The sequence below is a fragment of the Phoenix dactylifera genome, chromosome 6, assembly GCF_051530095.1.
Source record: "Phoenix dactylifera cultivar Ajwa chromosome 6, Ajwa_hap1_PhDact_Kaust_v1.1, whole genome shotgun sequence".
NCBI lineage: Eukaryota > Viridiplantae > Streptophyta > Magnoliopsida > Arecales > Arecaceae > Phoenix > Phoenix dactylifera.
This window is the reverse complement of record NC_143195.1, coordinates 5,295,001-5,311,001: the sequence shown is the minus strand read 5'-3', so window position 1 is coordinate 5,311,001 and position 16,001 is coordinate 5,295,001. Positions and strand designations below refer to the sequence as shown.

The 16,001-nt window shown below is 40.5% G+C and overlaps 2 protein-coding genes across 2 annotated transcripts; both read right to left on the bottom strand.

Moving 5' to 3' along the window:
* Window positions 1–1,210: 1,210 nt before the first annotated feature.
* Window positions 1,211–5,453, bottom strand: LOC149753258 (cytochrome c1-2, heme protein, mitochondrial-like). Its single transcript, XM_089923833.1, has 8 exons — window positions 4,741–5,453; window positions 4,503–4,661; window positions 4,070–4,294; window positions 3,466–3,751; window positions 3,310–3,381; window positions 1,778–2,063; window positions 1,622–1,693; window positions 1,211–1,401 (listed from the first exon to the last, which is right to left on the bottom strand). Exons 6-8 carry the CDS (start codon window positions 2,009–2,011, stop codon window positions 1,342–1,344), a joined length of 366 nt encoding a protein of 121 aa, XP_089779959.1. The 5' UTR covers window positions 2,012–2,063; window positions 3,310–3,381; window positions 3,466–3,751; window positions 4,070–4,294; window positions 4,503–4,661; window positions 4,741–5,453; the 3' UTR covers window positions 1,211–1,341.
* A 7,632-nt stretch (window positions 5,454–13,085) lies between these two features.
* On the bottom strand, window positions 13,086–14,118 carry LOC149753257 (uncharacterized). The gene is made up of 4 exons (XM_089923832.1): window positions 13,995–14,118; window positions 13,804–13,905; window positions 13,315–13,707; window positions 13,086–13,208 (listed from the first exon to the last, which is right to left on the bottom strand). The coding sequence occupies exons 2-4, from the start codon at window positions 13,858–13,860 to the stop codon at window positions 13,161–13,163; spliced, it is 498 nt and encodes a 165-aa protein (XP_089779958.1). The 5' UTR covers window positions 13,861–13,905; window positions 13,995–14,118; the 3' UTR covers window positions 13,086–13,160.
* Between the last annotated feature and the right edge of the window lie 1,883 nt (window positions 14,119–16,001).

The window sequence follows — 16,001 nt, the reverse complement described above, 5'->3', positions numbered from 1 at the left end:
CTAATCACGGGCCTGATCCAAGTGGTTCAGGTTGAACATTAGGAAAAGCCTAAGCCTACTCAATTAAAAGGAGTCATGGACCAGTATTTTTTTTCCTAGCCCAAAATGAACAAACTCGGCCCACATGGATGAACAGTGCTCAAAAGAATATACGGCTCACAATAGACACAGCCCAACGAGATGAATAGGGCCTGAACTCGGCCTATAATTGACATGGCCCAACATGGTGCACAGGGCCCAATAGGGCCCAAAATAATATAGGGCCCACAATGGACACGGCCTAACGAAATAAATAGAGCCCAAACTCGGCTCACAATGGATACGGCCCAATAGGATGAACAAGGCCCAACAGATATACAACCCACAATAGATACGATCCAACAGGATGAACAAGGCCCGAACTCGGCCCACAATGGACACAATCTAATTGGGTGAACAAGGCCCAAACTCGGCCCATGACGAGCATGGTCCAATAGGTCCAAAAATGATTGAATTGGGCCCAAATCTGGCCCATAATGGAGAGAACCCAACACGGCTCAAAATTACTAAACTAGGCCCAAATTTGACGAGAGGCCATCATCCGATCGACGGCCAGCCAACAACACCGACGAGAAGGAAGAGACCAAGAGTGTCCTCGATTTAGCCCGAATAGACATGGTAGATTGGCTTCAATTTGACTAAGAATAAAAGAACAGGGGGAAGAAAGCTTATCGGCAGGCAGTAGAGGTGGTGGGTCTCAGCCGAAGGTGGTTCCATCCGGCGGCCAGTGGCAGCGGTTCTCAAAATAGGGAGAAGGAGCCTCGAAATGGAGTGTATGGAGAAAATGGAAAGAGAGAGACACTACAGGAGAACTTACCTTTTCCGACGCTTTTTAGGGCCTTTAGCGACGCTTATAAGCGTCGGCTAAAGCTTCGGCGACGCTAACCAAAGCGTCGCAGAAGCGTCGGCGATACCGGAGTGGAAAAACTTTTTAGCGTCGGCAAAAACTGGGATTTGCTGACGCTTTTTTCCGACGCTATAAAGCGTCGGCAAATATGTTTACCAACGCTATAAAGCGTCGGAAAAAACTGTCGTGGCACGCGGGTTACGCCTAGGCCGACGGTTTTTACCGACGCTTTAAAGCGTCGGAAAATGTAATTATTTTTTAAAAAAATTAAAAATATCAAACTCTATAAATTTACATAAATCATAAAACACACATTATACAATATGAACCAAACATTCAAATTACATTGATATTGACAAACATTTAGATCATTCGAAATATAAATTTACATAAAAAGTTATGAATTACAATGTACTTTTACATATCAAACTCCATAAAAAACAATCTACAAAGTATCAGGGACGGGATTCAGCTCCATCATCATCATCTATGCGAGCATTTGAAGTATCAGGAATCTACAAAGAAAAAAAGAAAAAAACCTTAGATATTTGTTAAAATGGGATACATTAACTTATACATCATAATTGATAATATGTAAATTTTTATTCAGCCATAGCTCCATTTAATTTATCAGATATGCCGAAAATTATCATCCAAACAAAGTGAGACAAGAACTGTGATGGACATGTAAAAAATATCGCAATAAATACTTAAAGAACAGAGAAAAAACATTACCAAAACACCTGCAGGAGGATCACGATATCCTGTGAGTAGGGCAAAAACATAGTTTTGGCCATTGTGTCGTGCCTGGAGGAATATGCAGGAGAACATTAGTAAAAGAACCAGACAGACATTGATGCAAATCTGAGTCCAAATTTTCAGTGATACTACCTTGGTGATAATGCTTAAGTCTGGAGGATATGCTCCTCCATTGGCAAATCTTGCTGCTTGTTCATTTGGATATGGCTGAGGGAAACGATCGCTTAATTTACCTTTACCAGGATGTGTGAACATTTCACCTTCACCATTTGGCCCATCAACCACCTCAACCTCAGCTGCCATAGCCTTTGTCTCCTCTTCAGTGTATGCTACACCAACAAGATCTCGATATGAAATCAGAGACATTGAATGGCAAGAAGCACAAACTTGTTGGTAAACTTGGTGACCGCGCCGAATTCTGCTCAAGTTCATTATAATTAGTATTTCAATCATTGCACAAACTTTTTAAGATATTTTATTTAATTTGAATAGATGGACAAGGGACAGTGAGGACGAGACGGGGACCCACTCAAGCAAAGGATGTGTGGAAGCTTCCTCCGAGTGAGAAGATCATCATCCGATGCAACGAATTGGGGCAGCCCATCAATAGAGCTGGAAGTCTACTATCAAGCTTTTTAGGATCGGTTGCACGCAAGGGTTAGCTGTGTCCGCTCAATATACGAAGTGGAATGACATGCTTCCTTCATATAAGGTTGAGCTTCTTAGACTTATATAGGTAATGAATTGAATTTATTCTTTTTAATTCGACACCTCCTGTGTGTTAATTTGCTTAGTACCATAATTTTATTTTAGAGATTTAATATTATTATAACATTCTGTATCTTGTTGTAGGGTAAGTTTGTACTCCCTCCAGAGAGCCATGATTAGGTGCTAAAGTCCCTCAACCGCAAATGAAAAGAATATAAAGCAAAATTGAAGACGGACTTCAAGCGCGAGGGTATGATAGAGGAGGAGGTTGCTCGTGTGACTCCTCTTGATGTATACCCTCAGCAGGGAGCTTGTTCACTACTGGTTTTCTGAAAGAGGACAGGTCACGTATATGGTTTCAATATCTTCTATTATCTTTATTATTAATATAGATTGCAAATATATACATTGAATCATATTATACTGTGTGCTTTTATTTTGGCAGACATATTCTAATATTGGTAGAGCTGCACGAGCATCTCAAGCAGTTCCTCATACTTCAGGCTCAAAGAGTTATGTAAGACGTAGAAATGAATTCGTAAGTTCTTTTGAAACTATTTGAAACTCTACTAACATATAGCACGTATCATGATATATAGTTTGTCAATATACTTTACGTATGTGTAGATAGTAGAGCATGGAAGGGAGCCTGGTGAGGTAGAGTTTTATAAGATGACCCACACTCACCGAGATGGTAGCTTTGTCCGGGACGAGTCGAGAGATATAGTTGTATGTATTCATTTTTTATTTGATCATAATTTTTTTATTAATTTTACTTCTTTTAAAATATTAATGTGACTGGTTATTTTTTTGAGAGAGATATAGGAAAGAGCTACAAATCTTATTTCAGAGCGCGTCGGGGAGTCATCATCATCCAAACAAAGTGAGACAAGAACTGTGATGGACATAGAAAAAATGTCGCAATAAATACTTAAAGAACAGAGAAAAAATATTACCAAAACACCTGCAGGAGGATCACGATATCCTGTGAGTAGGGAAAAAACATAGTTTTGGCCATTGTGTCATGCCTGGAGGAATATGCAGGAGAACATTAGTAAAAGAACCAGACAGACATTGATGCAAATCTGAGTCCAAATTTTCAGTGATACTACCTTGGTGATAATGCTTAAGTCCGGAGGATATGCTCCTCCATTGGCAAATCTTGCTACTTGTTCATTTGGATATGGCTGAGGGAAACGATCGCTTAATTTACCTTTACCAGGACGTGTGAACATTTCACCTTCACCATTTGGCCCATCAACCACCTCAACCTCAGCTGCCATAGCCTTTGTCTCCTCTTCAGTGTATGCTACACCAACAAGATCTCGATATGAAATCAGAGACATTGAATGGCAAGAAGCACAAACTTGTTGGTAAACTTGGTGACCGCGCCAAATTCTGCTCAAGTTCATTATAATTAGTATTTCAATCATTGTACATCCACATTAAAACTAGTATACAGCTTTGCTTATTTCGTTGTGCAGATGAACAAAATGTTAGTTATCTAAAACGGACAACCTTTTTTTGCAGCCAAGCTACTAAGCTACTCAGGTTAGCCATTAAATGATAACAAGAGATCTCTTCAAAGTTGATTCAGCAGATCTCAAAGCATAAATTCATTCAAATTCATGTAATATATAATTAAATCAGTATAGCGAATAAGAGAATCTTATAGAAATGAGAAAAAAATTAGTAAATATAGAGATGGTACTCCACTTATGATGCGTGGTCATAGGAACTAAGAATGCCTTTGTGAGGCCAAGGATAGATTGGACATGGTAGGCCATGCTCAGCTTCATCAGCAGATGCCAAAGTAGCCAGGCTCAATATACCAGAAACACCTACTCCAAGGAATGCCAATGCTCTTAGTGATTTCACACCAGCAGATCCAACACTTTCTTGATCTTACTTCCACACATAAGATGGAAGCAAAAACAGGGCCTGCATGTAAATGATAGATAGTTAAATGCACAAAGAATGGAAACAATAAAATTAATGCAACTTGACTAGAAACCACCACCAAAACTAGAAAATGGAACTCCCTTCAACCAGAGGAATATAATAACTGGAAAGGCCATCAGTAATTTTTGTTCTTCGCCTACTGCTCAGAGAACAAGTTTCATCTATTTGCGTAATGAAGATTAAGTACCTGGGTGGAGGAAGATCTCTCTTATGGTTGTGCTGGGAACTCCCTATCTTCTTGCTCCAGGCGAATCTTTTTCAGAGCTTTCATCTCATTGGTCGGACGGTCTCGAGCCTTGTACACCACTCCGTAGGTCCCTTCCCCAATCTTCTCCACCTTCTCGTACTGCGACCAAAATCCTCACATTATCACTCAAAACATCACATTCTACTACCAGAAGAAGGGAAAGCACATTGCTTCTAACCTGGTCCATTAGATCCCAACCAAACTCTACTGGGGCACGAACACAAGAAATCCAAAACCTAGCATTCCATAAAGGAGAATAAACGAAGAATGTGAGTTGAGAGCAAACTCAACCAGACAAGAAACAAATCTAGACCGCGCATGCCGCATTCATTAAAAACCATATCGATCAAGATCATAGAAATCGATGGCATTTAACCAGAAACCAATTCCGATCGGCGAAGACAAAGCATTCGGAACAAAGCCCTAAAGTCCGATCAAATCCATCAACAATCATGTAATCCAGCGGATCACTTTCCATGAGCATTCGTATAGAAGGAGAAAATCAGAAACAACAAAAAAGGAACAAGAACGGAAACGAGGTGTAGAGAGCTAAGTATCGAGCTACGACGGAGGATCGGATCCCCGAGACAGCGGAGGAGCTGCCGGAATCGAACGGAGTCGGGCGTCGAAACCGAGGAGACGAGGGTTACTCTACTTTGTGGGCTTTGAAAGAAAAGAGAGTATGGGGACTGGGAAGAGAGCACACGCGAGAGAGACACGAAGCTGCCTGAATGCCTCTCCGCCCCTCTCCCTCCCTATCTCTCTACCCTTTTTCTTCTCCTCCCTGCGTAGCTGGTGGATGGCTCTTCCTGCAGCCATTTTAGTCAACTCCTCAAAGAGATTTGGTTTTCAACGACGTGAATAAGCGTCATCTTATCCCAACTCTACGACCAACGCTAATAAGCATCGTAATTAGCCGACGCTTGTAAAAAGCGTCGGCTATTTTCGGCCGTAGTTGGAAAATTGCCGATGCTTGTTCAAGCGTCGGCAAAAAAGCGTCGTTAAAACCCATATTTTCTGTAGTGAGAGAAGGGAGAAGGGCTCGATAGAGCTTGTTGTGGCGTCACGTTAGTCGCCGGCGGGAGAGAAGAAGAGAAATGCTTGGTGGTGGTGGATTTTTTAGAGAGTTTAGGGAAATTTTATAGGGAAGGTTTTCGAATGGATAAGCCCAAGGACGGTTGCACCGCCCATCCCTTAGTAGTCAGGGAGTTCAACTGCCCGTGGAGTCGGCTACGACCCTGCGGTCTCGTTGCTCCAAAGAAGACGGAGTAGTGGATCGCGATCGCGATCCTCTGTTCTTTCCTCACCTCAAGGCCATAGGTAGAAGTCGTCACATTACGGCCGATGGTCAGGGCCTATCCTTACATTTTCTATAACCACCATATGTACTCTCAGTTTCTTCCGGGGAGAGCTCAGTCACCTCTCCTGCATAAACTTCCTCATTTTCCTTAATACGCAAACCAATGTCCCTCCTGAAAATTTCCATAAGCACCTCAGTCCTCTTGACCTCCGACGAGTAACAATGGGGAAAAAAGGCACCTTGCTTCCATGTTCCTGAGAGATCCCAAGAGCCAACACAATCTTGCCAGTGATGGGAGGCCCAACAAGCAGAAGCACCCGCGCGCCAAGCCATCTTCTTCTGCTGTATCATATCAACGACAAGACCAGCAGCTTCTCTTGCATCCACTTGCCCTACAAACCCAGCAGACATAGGCATCGCAGTTCCATTCGCATCGAGGCCGAGGCCTTTGATGTGGGTGTGGGTGGCGATCCGCTACTTCTTCGTGGTCGATTGGACCTCCTCCTCCTCCATCGCCTCCACATCGTCGGCAAGGTCCAGCTTCCCGTCCACCACTGCCTCCTCGCCCTCCTGAGCGTCCGCAAGGAGTACCTCACCCGCGTAATCAGCCACCCCCAGGCCCTCGCCCAATGCTAACTCGCTCTCATCAGCATGGGCCTCAACGTCGCCCGCGAGGCCTTCGACGACACCGTCGGCGCCGCCTAGTACGTCGCCGTCAACGGCCACCGCGACACAGCCGCCACGGCCTCCACCCACGCGCCGACACATCCCATGCCAACCCATGAGTGCCGTGAGCGGGGGCGGCCCAATACATTTGGGGGCCTTAGGCGAACTCATTAGAAGGGGCCTTTTTTATTATTATTTAAATAATAATTTTTTTAATAAGTATAAAAATATTTTAAAATTTTTATTTAAAAATAATTCGCCTAGCTTTTTGAGAAGCAAAATTACTAATTAAACTTTTATACTCAAGATCCATTAAAATACTATTTTCAATCGATAATATAGCTAATTCATTTAATCTTTCTTGTGACATAGTTGATCGCAAATAAGATTTTATCAATTTTAATTTTAAAAAACTTCTTTCAGCAGAAGCAACTGTTATAGGTATTGTTAATAATATCCTATATGCAATGCATGCATTTGGAAAAGAATCTGTTTTTTTTATAAAACTTAAAATATCAATAGGGGTACTAGTTTCTGTTTGTAAAAATTCTTTTAAAATTTTTAACTCTGAAAACAGATCAATACCATCAATATCAGAATATTCACCATGCTTTAAAAAGTTTTCAAGATTAAGACAACACTTTTTCAAATCATCTTCATTCAAAGATTTTAACTTTCTAAAATTAAACAAAAAACCAAAAACATTTTCATATACGGTAAATTGTTCAAACCTATTTTGAATTGAAAAAATAGCTTGATCTACTATATATAAAAAGTAATCAATTCTAAAAGATTCTTCAGCTGATCTTGTTATCTCATCATCATTATTTTCATCAAAATATTTTTTTCTACGGATCACACGTTTTTCACGAAATATAGGTTCTATTTCCATTTCATTTGCAATTTCTTTAGATGAATTCAAAGCATTCATGAATCCATTTTCCTTATAACTTTTCAAATAAGAAAGAAGACCTTTTAATTGATCTATAGCAACATCAATATGCATGTCTTCAGATTGTAAAATCTTACTAACTGAGTTAACAGCAAATAATATATCATACCAAATATTCATGCCTAATAAAAATTCAAAATTTTCAATCTCATATGTAGCTAAACATGTGGCTTCACTCTTTATTTTAGGATCTTCACTAGTTTCCGCTAATTGAACTAAAGCATCTCTTATTTTAGGAGCTTGGTTTTTAATTGCTTTGACACTTTCAATACGACTTTCCCAACGTGTTTGTGACAAGGGTTTAAGAGTTAATGTAGATATATTATCTTGTAAAATTTTCCATCGTTTTGTAGAAGAAGAAAATAAGGTATAAATCCGTTGTATCACTCCAAAAAAAGATATAGCTTTAGGACACGAGTTAGCAGTATCACATAATACTAAATTCAAGTTATGACATCCACATGGTGTGTAAAATGCTCTAGAATTTATATCTAATAATCTTCTTTGTACACCTTGATGTTTTCCTTTCATATTAGATCCATTATCATACCCTTGTCCTCTTATATCATTAACATCAAGTTTATGTTTTTCTATTATATTTATAAGTTCATTAAAAAGGCCCTTTCCAGAGGTATCATCTATTTCTAAAAATTCTAAAAAATATTCTTCTACTTTTACTGAACTTGTTGAAGTATCTACACATCTTAAAACTAGGGTCATTTGTTCCTGATGGCTTGCATCAGGAGTGCAATCAAGTATTACAGAAAAATATTTTGCTTCTTTAATCTTTTTAAGTATTATAGCTTTAATTTCAGATGCTAACATTTGAATCAATTCATTTTGAATATTATGACCTAAATAATGATTGTAAATTTCACCATGTTGAATGCGTCGAATATGTTCTTGCATTATTGGATCAAATTCTGCAATCGTTTCAATAAAACTTAGAAAATTTCCGTTATTGCTTTGATAGATCTTTTCATTCTTTCCTAGAAATGCTAAATTATTTTTTGCAAGATTTTTTACGACAGCAATAATTCTAAATAGAACTTTTTTCCAATGATCCTTCTCTTGGTTTATTTGTTCTTGGAGATTTTTATCAATTGTATTATTTTTTAGCAATCTCACTTCTAACTCAATCCACCTATTCATGCTAATGATATGTTCATTAGTTGTTTCATGACTTTTAAGCTTGATATCTAGATTTTTCCAATCCCTACTTCCTTCATTGACTAATTGACTCGTGCTAGACTTTGAATCAAATAATTTACAGCAAAAACAATATACTCTATCCAAATCTTTCGAATACACTAACCATTTTCTATCATGTTTTTCACCATTAGGTAACTTACGAATATAATATATCGTAGAAAAGTGTCTATTGTTTTCATCCTTAGGAAAATGAAAATCATAATCCCTAATTGGACCTCTTTCCACTATTAGATCTCTAAATTTTGTATCAATTATTTTCCATTGACCAGGATCATATAAATTTGTAGGAATAGAACTAGTTTCACAATCTTTTTCCTTGTTTATCCTATCTCTATCTGATTCTCCATTGTGTTCTTCACTAGATATTGTTTCACTGGCAATCTCATTTTTTAACTCTATTTCGGGTGCATGTTCTATTGCTAATTCTTGAGTTGAATTTGATGTAGTGTTATGTTTGTTTGTAACAACAAATCTATCCAGAGCTCCTTTTTGAGATTGAATGAGTTTATCGATTTTTCTTTTTTTTTGAGTTTTTCATATCCACAGTCATATTTTCTATTAGACATTTTAATCTATAAATAATATTATCAAACTAAGCAATTAAAAAACTACCACAAACAAATCAAAATATAAAAAAGTTAAAAATGATAAAACTTAATTGTGTCAAGAAAAACAAACTCGGGTCCCGACAAGTAGTGCCGAACTTAATTGTGTCGAGAAGAGGTGGAATAGTTCCGAACTCGACAGCGAGAAGAGGCCGAATAGTGCCGAACCGCTGAAGTAGTGAAGTCACAACCAATCTACAATTGAACCAAAAAATAACAAATTTTAAATTAATTACTTAACTAAATATAATTTAATTAAACCAAAAAATAATTAATAAACTAAGTAACTACATACTACAGTTACTTACTCAACTCAGTGGGATTGGGGAATCGGGAACAGTGGACTGTAGACAGTGCCACAGTGGGAACTGGGAACAGCCGAACCTCGGGAGGTGGCCCGGTGGGACCGTGGGACTGGGAGCCTGGGAGGAGGTCGGGTGTCGGGTCCGTCGGCCGTCGGGACTTGGGATTTGGGAACCGGGAACCCCGAGGAGGCCGCCGGCCGGAGCGGCGGAGGAGCTGAGGTCTGAGGAGAGGACGGGGCCACCGCCGGCGCCGGTCACAGCCTCACGGGAGGCCGAGGACGGCGAGTCGGCGACGTCGGCGAGAAGAGGATGGGACTGAGTCACTGAGGCCTCACCGCCTCGGCCCTCGGTCGCCGCGGAGTCGGATGTCGGAGGAGCCGAGGACGGCGACTCGGAGTCGGCGAGGACGCTGGACGCCGAGGAGAGGACGGAAGTCACGGGACTCTGCACGGACGCACAGTGGACCGGACGTCGGCGAGGAGAGCTAGAGAGGGTTTTGCAAGCCGAATAGCCGATCTGCCCTGCCGAGTGCTGAGACCGAGTGCCGAGAACCGGAGAAGGTTCCGGCATTAAAAAGGCAGAGAAGGGGAGAGTCGGACTGTCGGAGAGAAGGGGGGAGCCGGGGAGGAAAAAGCCGTTGCCCACTTGCCCGTTGCTTGTCGAGTGTCGACGACTCGACCGCTCGACCACCGACCACGCCATCGCCCGTCGCCCGTCGCCAGTCGCCGCAGTCGGCCTCAACCTTTCACCGTTTTACGTCGCGTCGCCGCCGCCCAAACCCGCTGCCCACTCCGCCAGTGATAGCCCATAGGCATAGCCAGTCCCCTCCCAGTCTCCCACATAGGCGATAGCCCTGAGCTGGAATAAAAAAAAAAAAAAAACAAGTGGGTGGTGGGGGCCTTCCCTGGGCCGGGGGCCTTAGGCGACCGCCTCGGTCGCCTAAGGCTCGAGCCGGCACTGGCCGTGAGTAAGTGTCTCACACCAACTGTCGTGTGGGCCACGACTGGTGCTACCCAACTGCCGCTCGCTTGCATGAAACCGAATCGGTCATGCTTGCCACTGGTAGTGGAGCCGTGCACGCACACTGCATGGATCCTCCAACCTGGTGACGAGCCAACCATGCCCAGCATCCATGCTCAGGGAATCGCTCCGACTCTGGCACATATGCAAAGGCAAGGACCCAGAGCGCTCCCATAGACAACACCATAGATAGCATGTTGCCGCAGCCAGGGCAGCCATGCCGACGGATGCCCCTCGACCATCGCACCCCATCTTGTGCGTGGACTTCTAAATCTCCTTATCCTCAATTTATGTAGAGTGTACTTACCATAACTAACTCTTAAGCCAGTAGTCAAGTTTGAACCTCCAAGTCATTTTAACAACATATGAAGATGGTACGGTATAACCGGTATGCCATGGTTAACCGTCTTACACTTATCTTAAGTCAAATCTTTCTTAACATGATCAAAGACAAATCATCTGGTCCTTTTATACTCATCATATATCAAACCCAATGTACACATTATATCACAATGCCTAGTGATTTTACACCTATGCACTGAATTTATTTCTACAACTTTTGTCATGTCCCAAGTGATCATAACCTTAAAATTAGATACATTCTATCATAATCCCTAGTGATCTTAAACCTATACTCTAATGCCATTTCTGTCACACCCCGAAGCCGCAACCCGGGTTGGCCACATAACATAGCCGCATACTTCCTAGAGCAAGGCCCTAGAGAATATGCTAGGCCTGAAAAACTTATCACAACCTTAATATTCATGAACAAAAATGACCTCAATTCATAACAAATAACAACTTGAATAAAATTACAAAATTCATCCATCCTACCGAAAATAAGAATACTATATCTACTCATCGCTTCCACCTATGATCTCAACCATAGCCAAGCACTACGCAACCTGCAACTTTAAAAAAAAAAATGCAAGAAAGTATATAAGTTTTTTCTTCCCAGTAAGAATTCCAAACTGCTACACCATAATTAATAGAAAAATAATCACATAAATAATACCAGATAAAATGAATATCCTATCAATACTCAAAAAGCTCATATAATTAACATGCATATAAGCCCTCATTATCATTTTATCAAAGAAAAGCGCGCGCACACACAGACATATATATATCTCAAATTTAAGTACTTGTTCAACAATAATTTCTTATGTCACATCATCCATTTCTCATCAACTTGATTTCTAGATTTCATAACAATTATTTTTTCAACTTTGGACTAACCAAGATCATGACGCAATTTTAGACTGACAAAATCCCATGCGTAAGTCCGAGGATGCTATTATACGCACAAGCTTGTTGAGGTTATCCCACGTATAAGCCCATAGAGGCTATCCCATGTATAAGCTCATGGAGGCTATCCCATGACAAGGTTAGTCCAAACCATATCTTATCTATCTGATTTGCAAGATACACTTGTCAAATCAATTTCGACTTACACAATGTATTTCTCTCAAATTCAAGGTAATATTGTTCACTTATCATATTTCCAATATTTGATACATATACTATCACGCAAGTATATTTGTACTAGAAATCATATAAAATATACCATCACATACTAAATCAAATCTATCCATGTAAATCATGATGCAAATCCAATAGTGGAAATCAATAACATGTATATATATATTGGTAAACAAGTAAAGAAATCCTTACCTCTATTGCAGTCCAACACAGCAATTACTGATCCACTTTCCGATCTATGAGTTGGGGCGTAAACTGCCCTAATCAACACCTTCTTGCATACCTGATTCTCCCTCCATCACGATAGTTCAACCTATAGAGGGCCTGGCAATGGCTCCTAGGTCCCTGAAAGCTCCTCAGCTGAAGCTAGTCCTAGCACCAGGGCAGTATCCATAGCAATGTATGCACACTGCCCAATACCACAATCCGCCTAGCTAAGTTGAGTGAGGTACACTACAAAAGAAGGAATAAATTCCGGCGGTTTTTTTTGTCTCTACCGACGCTTATAAGCGTCGGCGAATTCCCAGCCCACGCTTTACAAAGCGTGGGTCAGACGTCGGGCAGGTGGGCGTGGGTCGGGTTTAACCCGACGCGTCAAAAAAGCGTCGTCGGTTTATGCCGACGCTTTTAAGCGTCGTTCCTTTTATAAGACTCCGACGCTTAAAAGCGTCGGCGTACCTCAACCCACGCTTCACACCGTAGTTTTCGTTGGGCTATGCCAACGCTTAAAAGCGTCAGCCTAATCTGCTTTACCGACGCAATAAAGCGTCGTTAATGGCATTTCACATTCCGTGCCAGTTCGTATTTCCGACGCTAAATAGCGTCGGCAATGGCATTTTTTTTAAAAAAAAAATTTTGTAAATGCAATTTTTAATTCTCTGTATACATTAATTTCTAACAAAACACATACACTAAATCACATAGATAACAAAATACACAACACAGACAAGAACTTTTCATTCAAAATCTCAATATTATCATATTTGATTACATTGTACTTCAAAAACATTCTAAAAACATCCATCTCAAATTCCTAAGTACACAATCTACGATGTATCAAGAGTCGACGGCATCATCTCTACGAGTAGATGAAGTATCAGCAACCTACAAGAAAAAAAATACTTTAGAAACTAAAAATATGAAAGTCATCACGCTAATACAAGAATACATTATAATTATATAAAATATTCAAATATATTTAGTTATGTACCGGAGGAGCAAATCTCTGCAAAAAAGATGAAATATGGTCAAGCTGATCCTGCAAAGATTGTATCTTCAACTCTTGGCTCTGCTTCAACTCCGCCATATCAGTCATATGACTCTGCCTCATCTCCTCTATCCTTGTCTCATATGACTGCTTTATCTGTGCCATCTCTGTCTTCAAACTACAAACCTCTGCAGTGCTAGTACCTTGTCTGGCATCTTGGGTATATCGGCTCACTGCAGACAGCTGAGTGGGGGTAACTCCGATACCGTAACCCCTCACGCGACCATAACGTTCTGGGCCCATCAATTCGGCATAGACCTGAGCCTCGACGCGACTGGCCGCGTCGGATGATGATGACTCCCCGACGCGCTCTGAAATAAGATTTGTAGCTCTTTCCTATATCTCTCTCAAAAAAACAAACAGTCACATTAATAATTTAAAAGAAGTAAAATTAATTAAAAAATTATGATAAAATAAAAAATAAATACATACAACTATATCTCTCGACTCGTCCCGGACAAAGCTGCCATCTCGGTGAGTGTGGGTCATCTTATAAAACTCTACCTCACCAGGCTCCCTTCCATGCTCTACTATCTACACATACGGAAAGTATATGGGCAAACTATATATCATGATACGTGCTATATGTTAGTAGAGTTTCAAATAGTTTCAAAAGAACTTACGAATTCATTTCTACGTCTCGCATAACTCTTCGAGCCTGAAGTGTGAGGAACTGCTTGAGATGCTCGTGCAGCTCTACCAATATTAGAATATGTCTGCCAAAATAAAAGCACACAGTATAATATGATTCAATGTATATATTTGCAATCTATATTAATAATAAAGATAATAGAAGATATTGAAACAATTTACGTGACCTGTCCTCTTTCAGAAAATCAGTAATGAACAAGCTCCCTCCACTGCTGAGGGTATACATCAGGAGGAGTCACACGAGCAACCTCCTCCTCTGTCATACCCTCGCGCTTGAAGTCCATCTTCAATTTTGCTTTATATTCTTTCCATTTGCGATTGAGGGACTTTAGCACCCAATCATGGCTCTCTGGAGGGAGTACAAACTTACCCTACAACAAGATTCAAATATTTCAAATAATAATATTAAACATCTAAAATAAAATTATGATACTAAGCAAATTAATATACAGAAGGTGTCGAATTAAAAAGAATAAATTCAATTCATTACCTGTATAAGTCTAAGAAGCTCAACCTTATACGAAGGAAGCATGTCATTCCACTTCATATAGTTGAGTGGACACAGTTGACCCTTGCGTGCAACCGATCCTAAAAAGCTTGATAGTAGACTTCCAGCTCTATTGATGGGCTGCCCCAATTCGTTGCATCGGATGATGATCTTCTTACCCGGAGGAAGCTTCCACACATCCTTTGCTTGAGTGGGTCCCCGTCTCGTCCTCACTGTCCCTTGTCCATCTATTCAAATTAAATAAAATGTCTTAAAAAGTTGAAGACAAATATGAACATAACTTTAAATCGAATTATCCTGGATCCGGAGCTCATCCTCCGGACAATCAGCAGGAGGCTCGCGCTGAGATTCTGACTCGTGCTGCTGGTGCTCACATGACTGCTGGGACTGATCAGAAGTAGATCCCACCTGAGAATGTTGGAACTCCACATCTCTAAATCGTCTCCCTCGGGGCATATTGTTACCTGGTATGCATAAAAAAGAATCAATATTTGGTTAAATGATAAATTTATACTAAATAAAGGGCTAATAAACCCATCCAAACCCATCCACCAATATATTAACTCTTCATTAACTCTTCTTCGTTGTATGGCAGACAAGGTCCCTTTTTTAATCTTTGGGAATACAAGGTTTGGGGCCGCTAGATTAATACAATTCACAGGTTTTTCCACCATATTAGAAAGAAAATAAACAAAGGGATCAAGCTAAACATCAGCTGCTTGGTGACGATGCAAACATGAAGAGTCCTCCCAATGTCAAAAACTGCAATCACAAAGAAACAGGGATGAAAACCGAGATAATCCATGACTATGACATCAGGAAATCGGTAAATCTTAACACAATGAAGGTATCAAGGTCTGAACCTTTTAGTGGGGTTACTCCTGCTCGCGATCATTCAGGAAAATGTTGCAATGAGGAACCCCTTGTAGATGCTCATGAACTTAGCCACAAATGCTGTGGAAGACATTGTTGGAGAGATGGAAACAATAAAGAGTTACAGAAGGGTCTAAAAGTATATAATAAACTCACATACACATGGTGTAGCATAAAAACCAGGGGCATATTGTTACCAAACCCATCCACCAATATATGGCATCATACTTGGTATGTCAGTCCACTTACTCCTTGGTCATGACAGCATAGAAACTCGTGATGGGACAACTCCTAAACCACCTTCCATATGCAAATCACCAAACTCAATTTCCTCGTATTGCAGTCCACTTACTCCTAAAATCATCTAAGGTCCTCAAGTTTAATTACTTTTAAGTTCTCTAGAGAATCTGATGCATTATCAGAATCGCTTCTCATTGCAGACAAAGTTGCATCTCTGTTCTTTCACTTCGATCTCAGTCTTTTAATACCTCAAGCTCAGATCTTATATACACTGCCATCAAATCCCAAACCATCACCCTCGAACTTGACCACCACATATATATCAAAACCTAACACCTAAGTTTATGATATAATATTA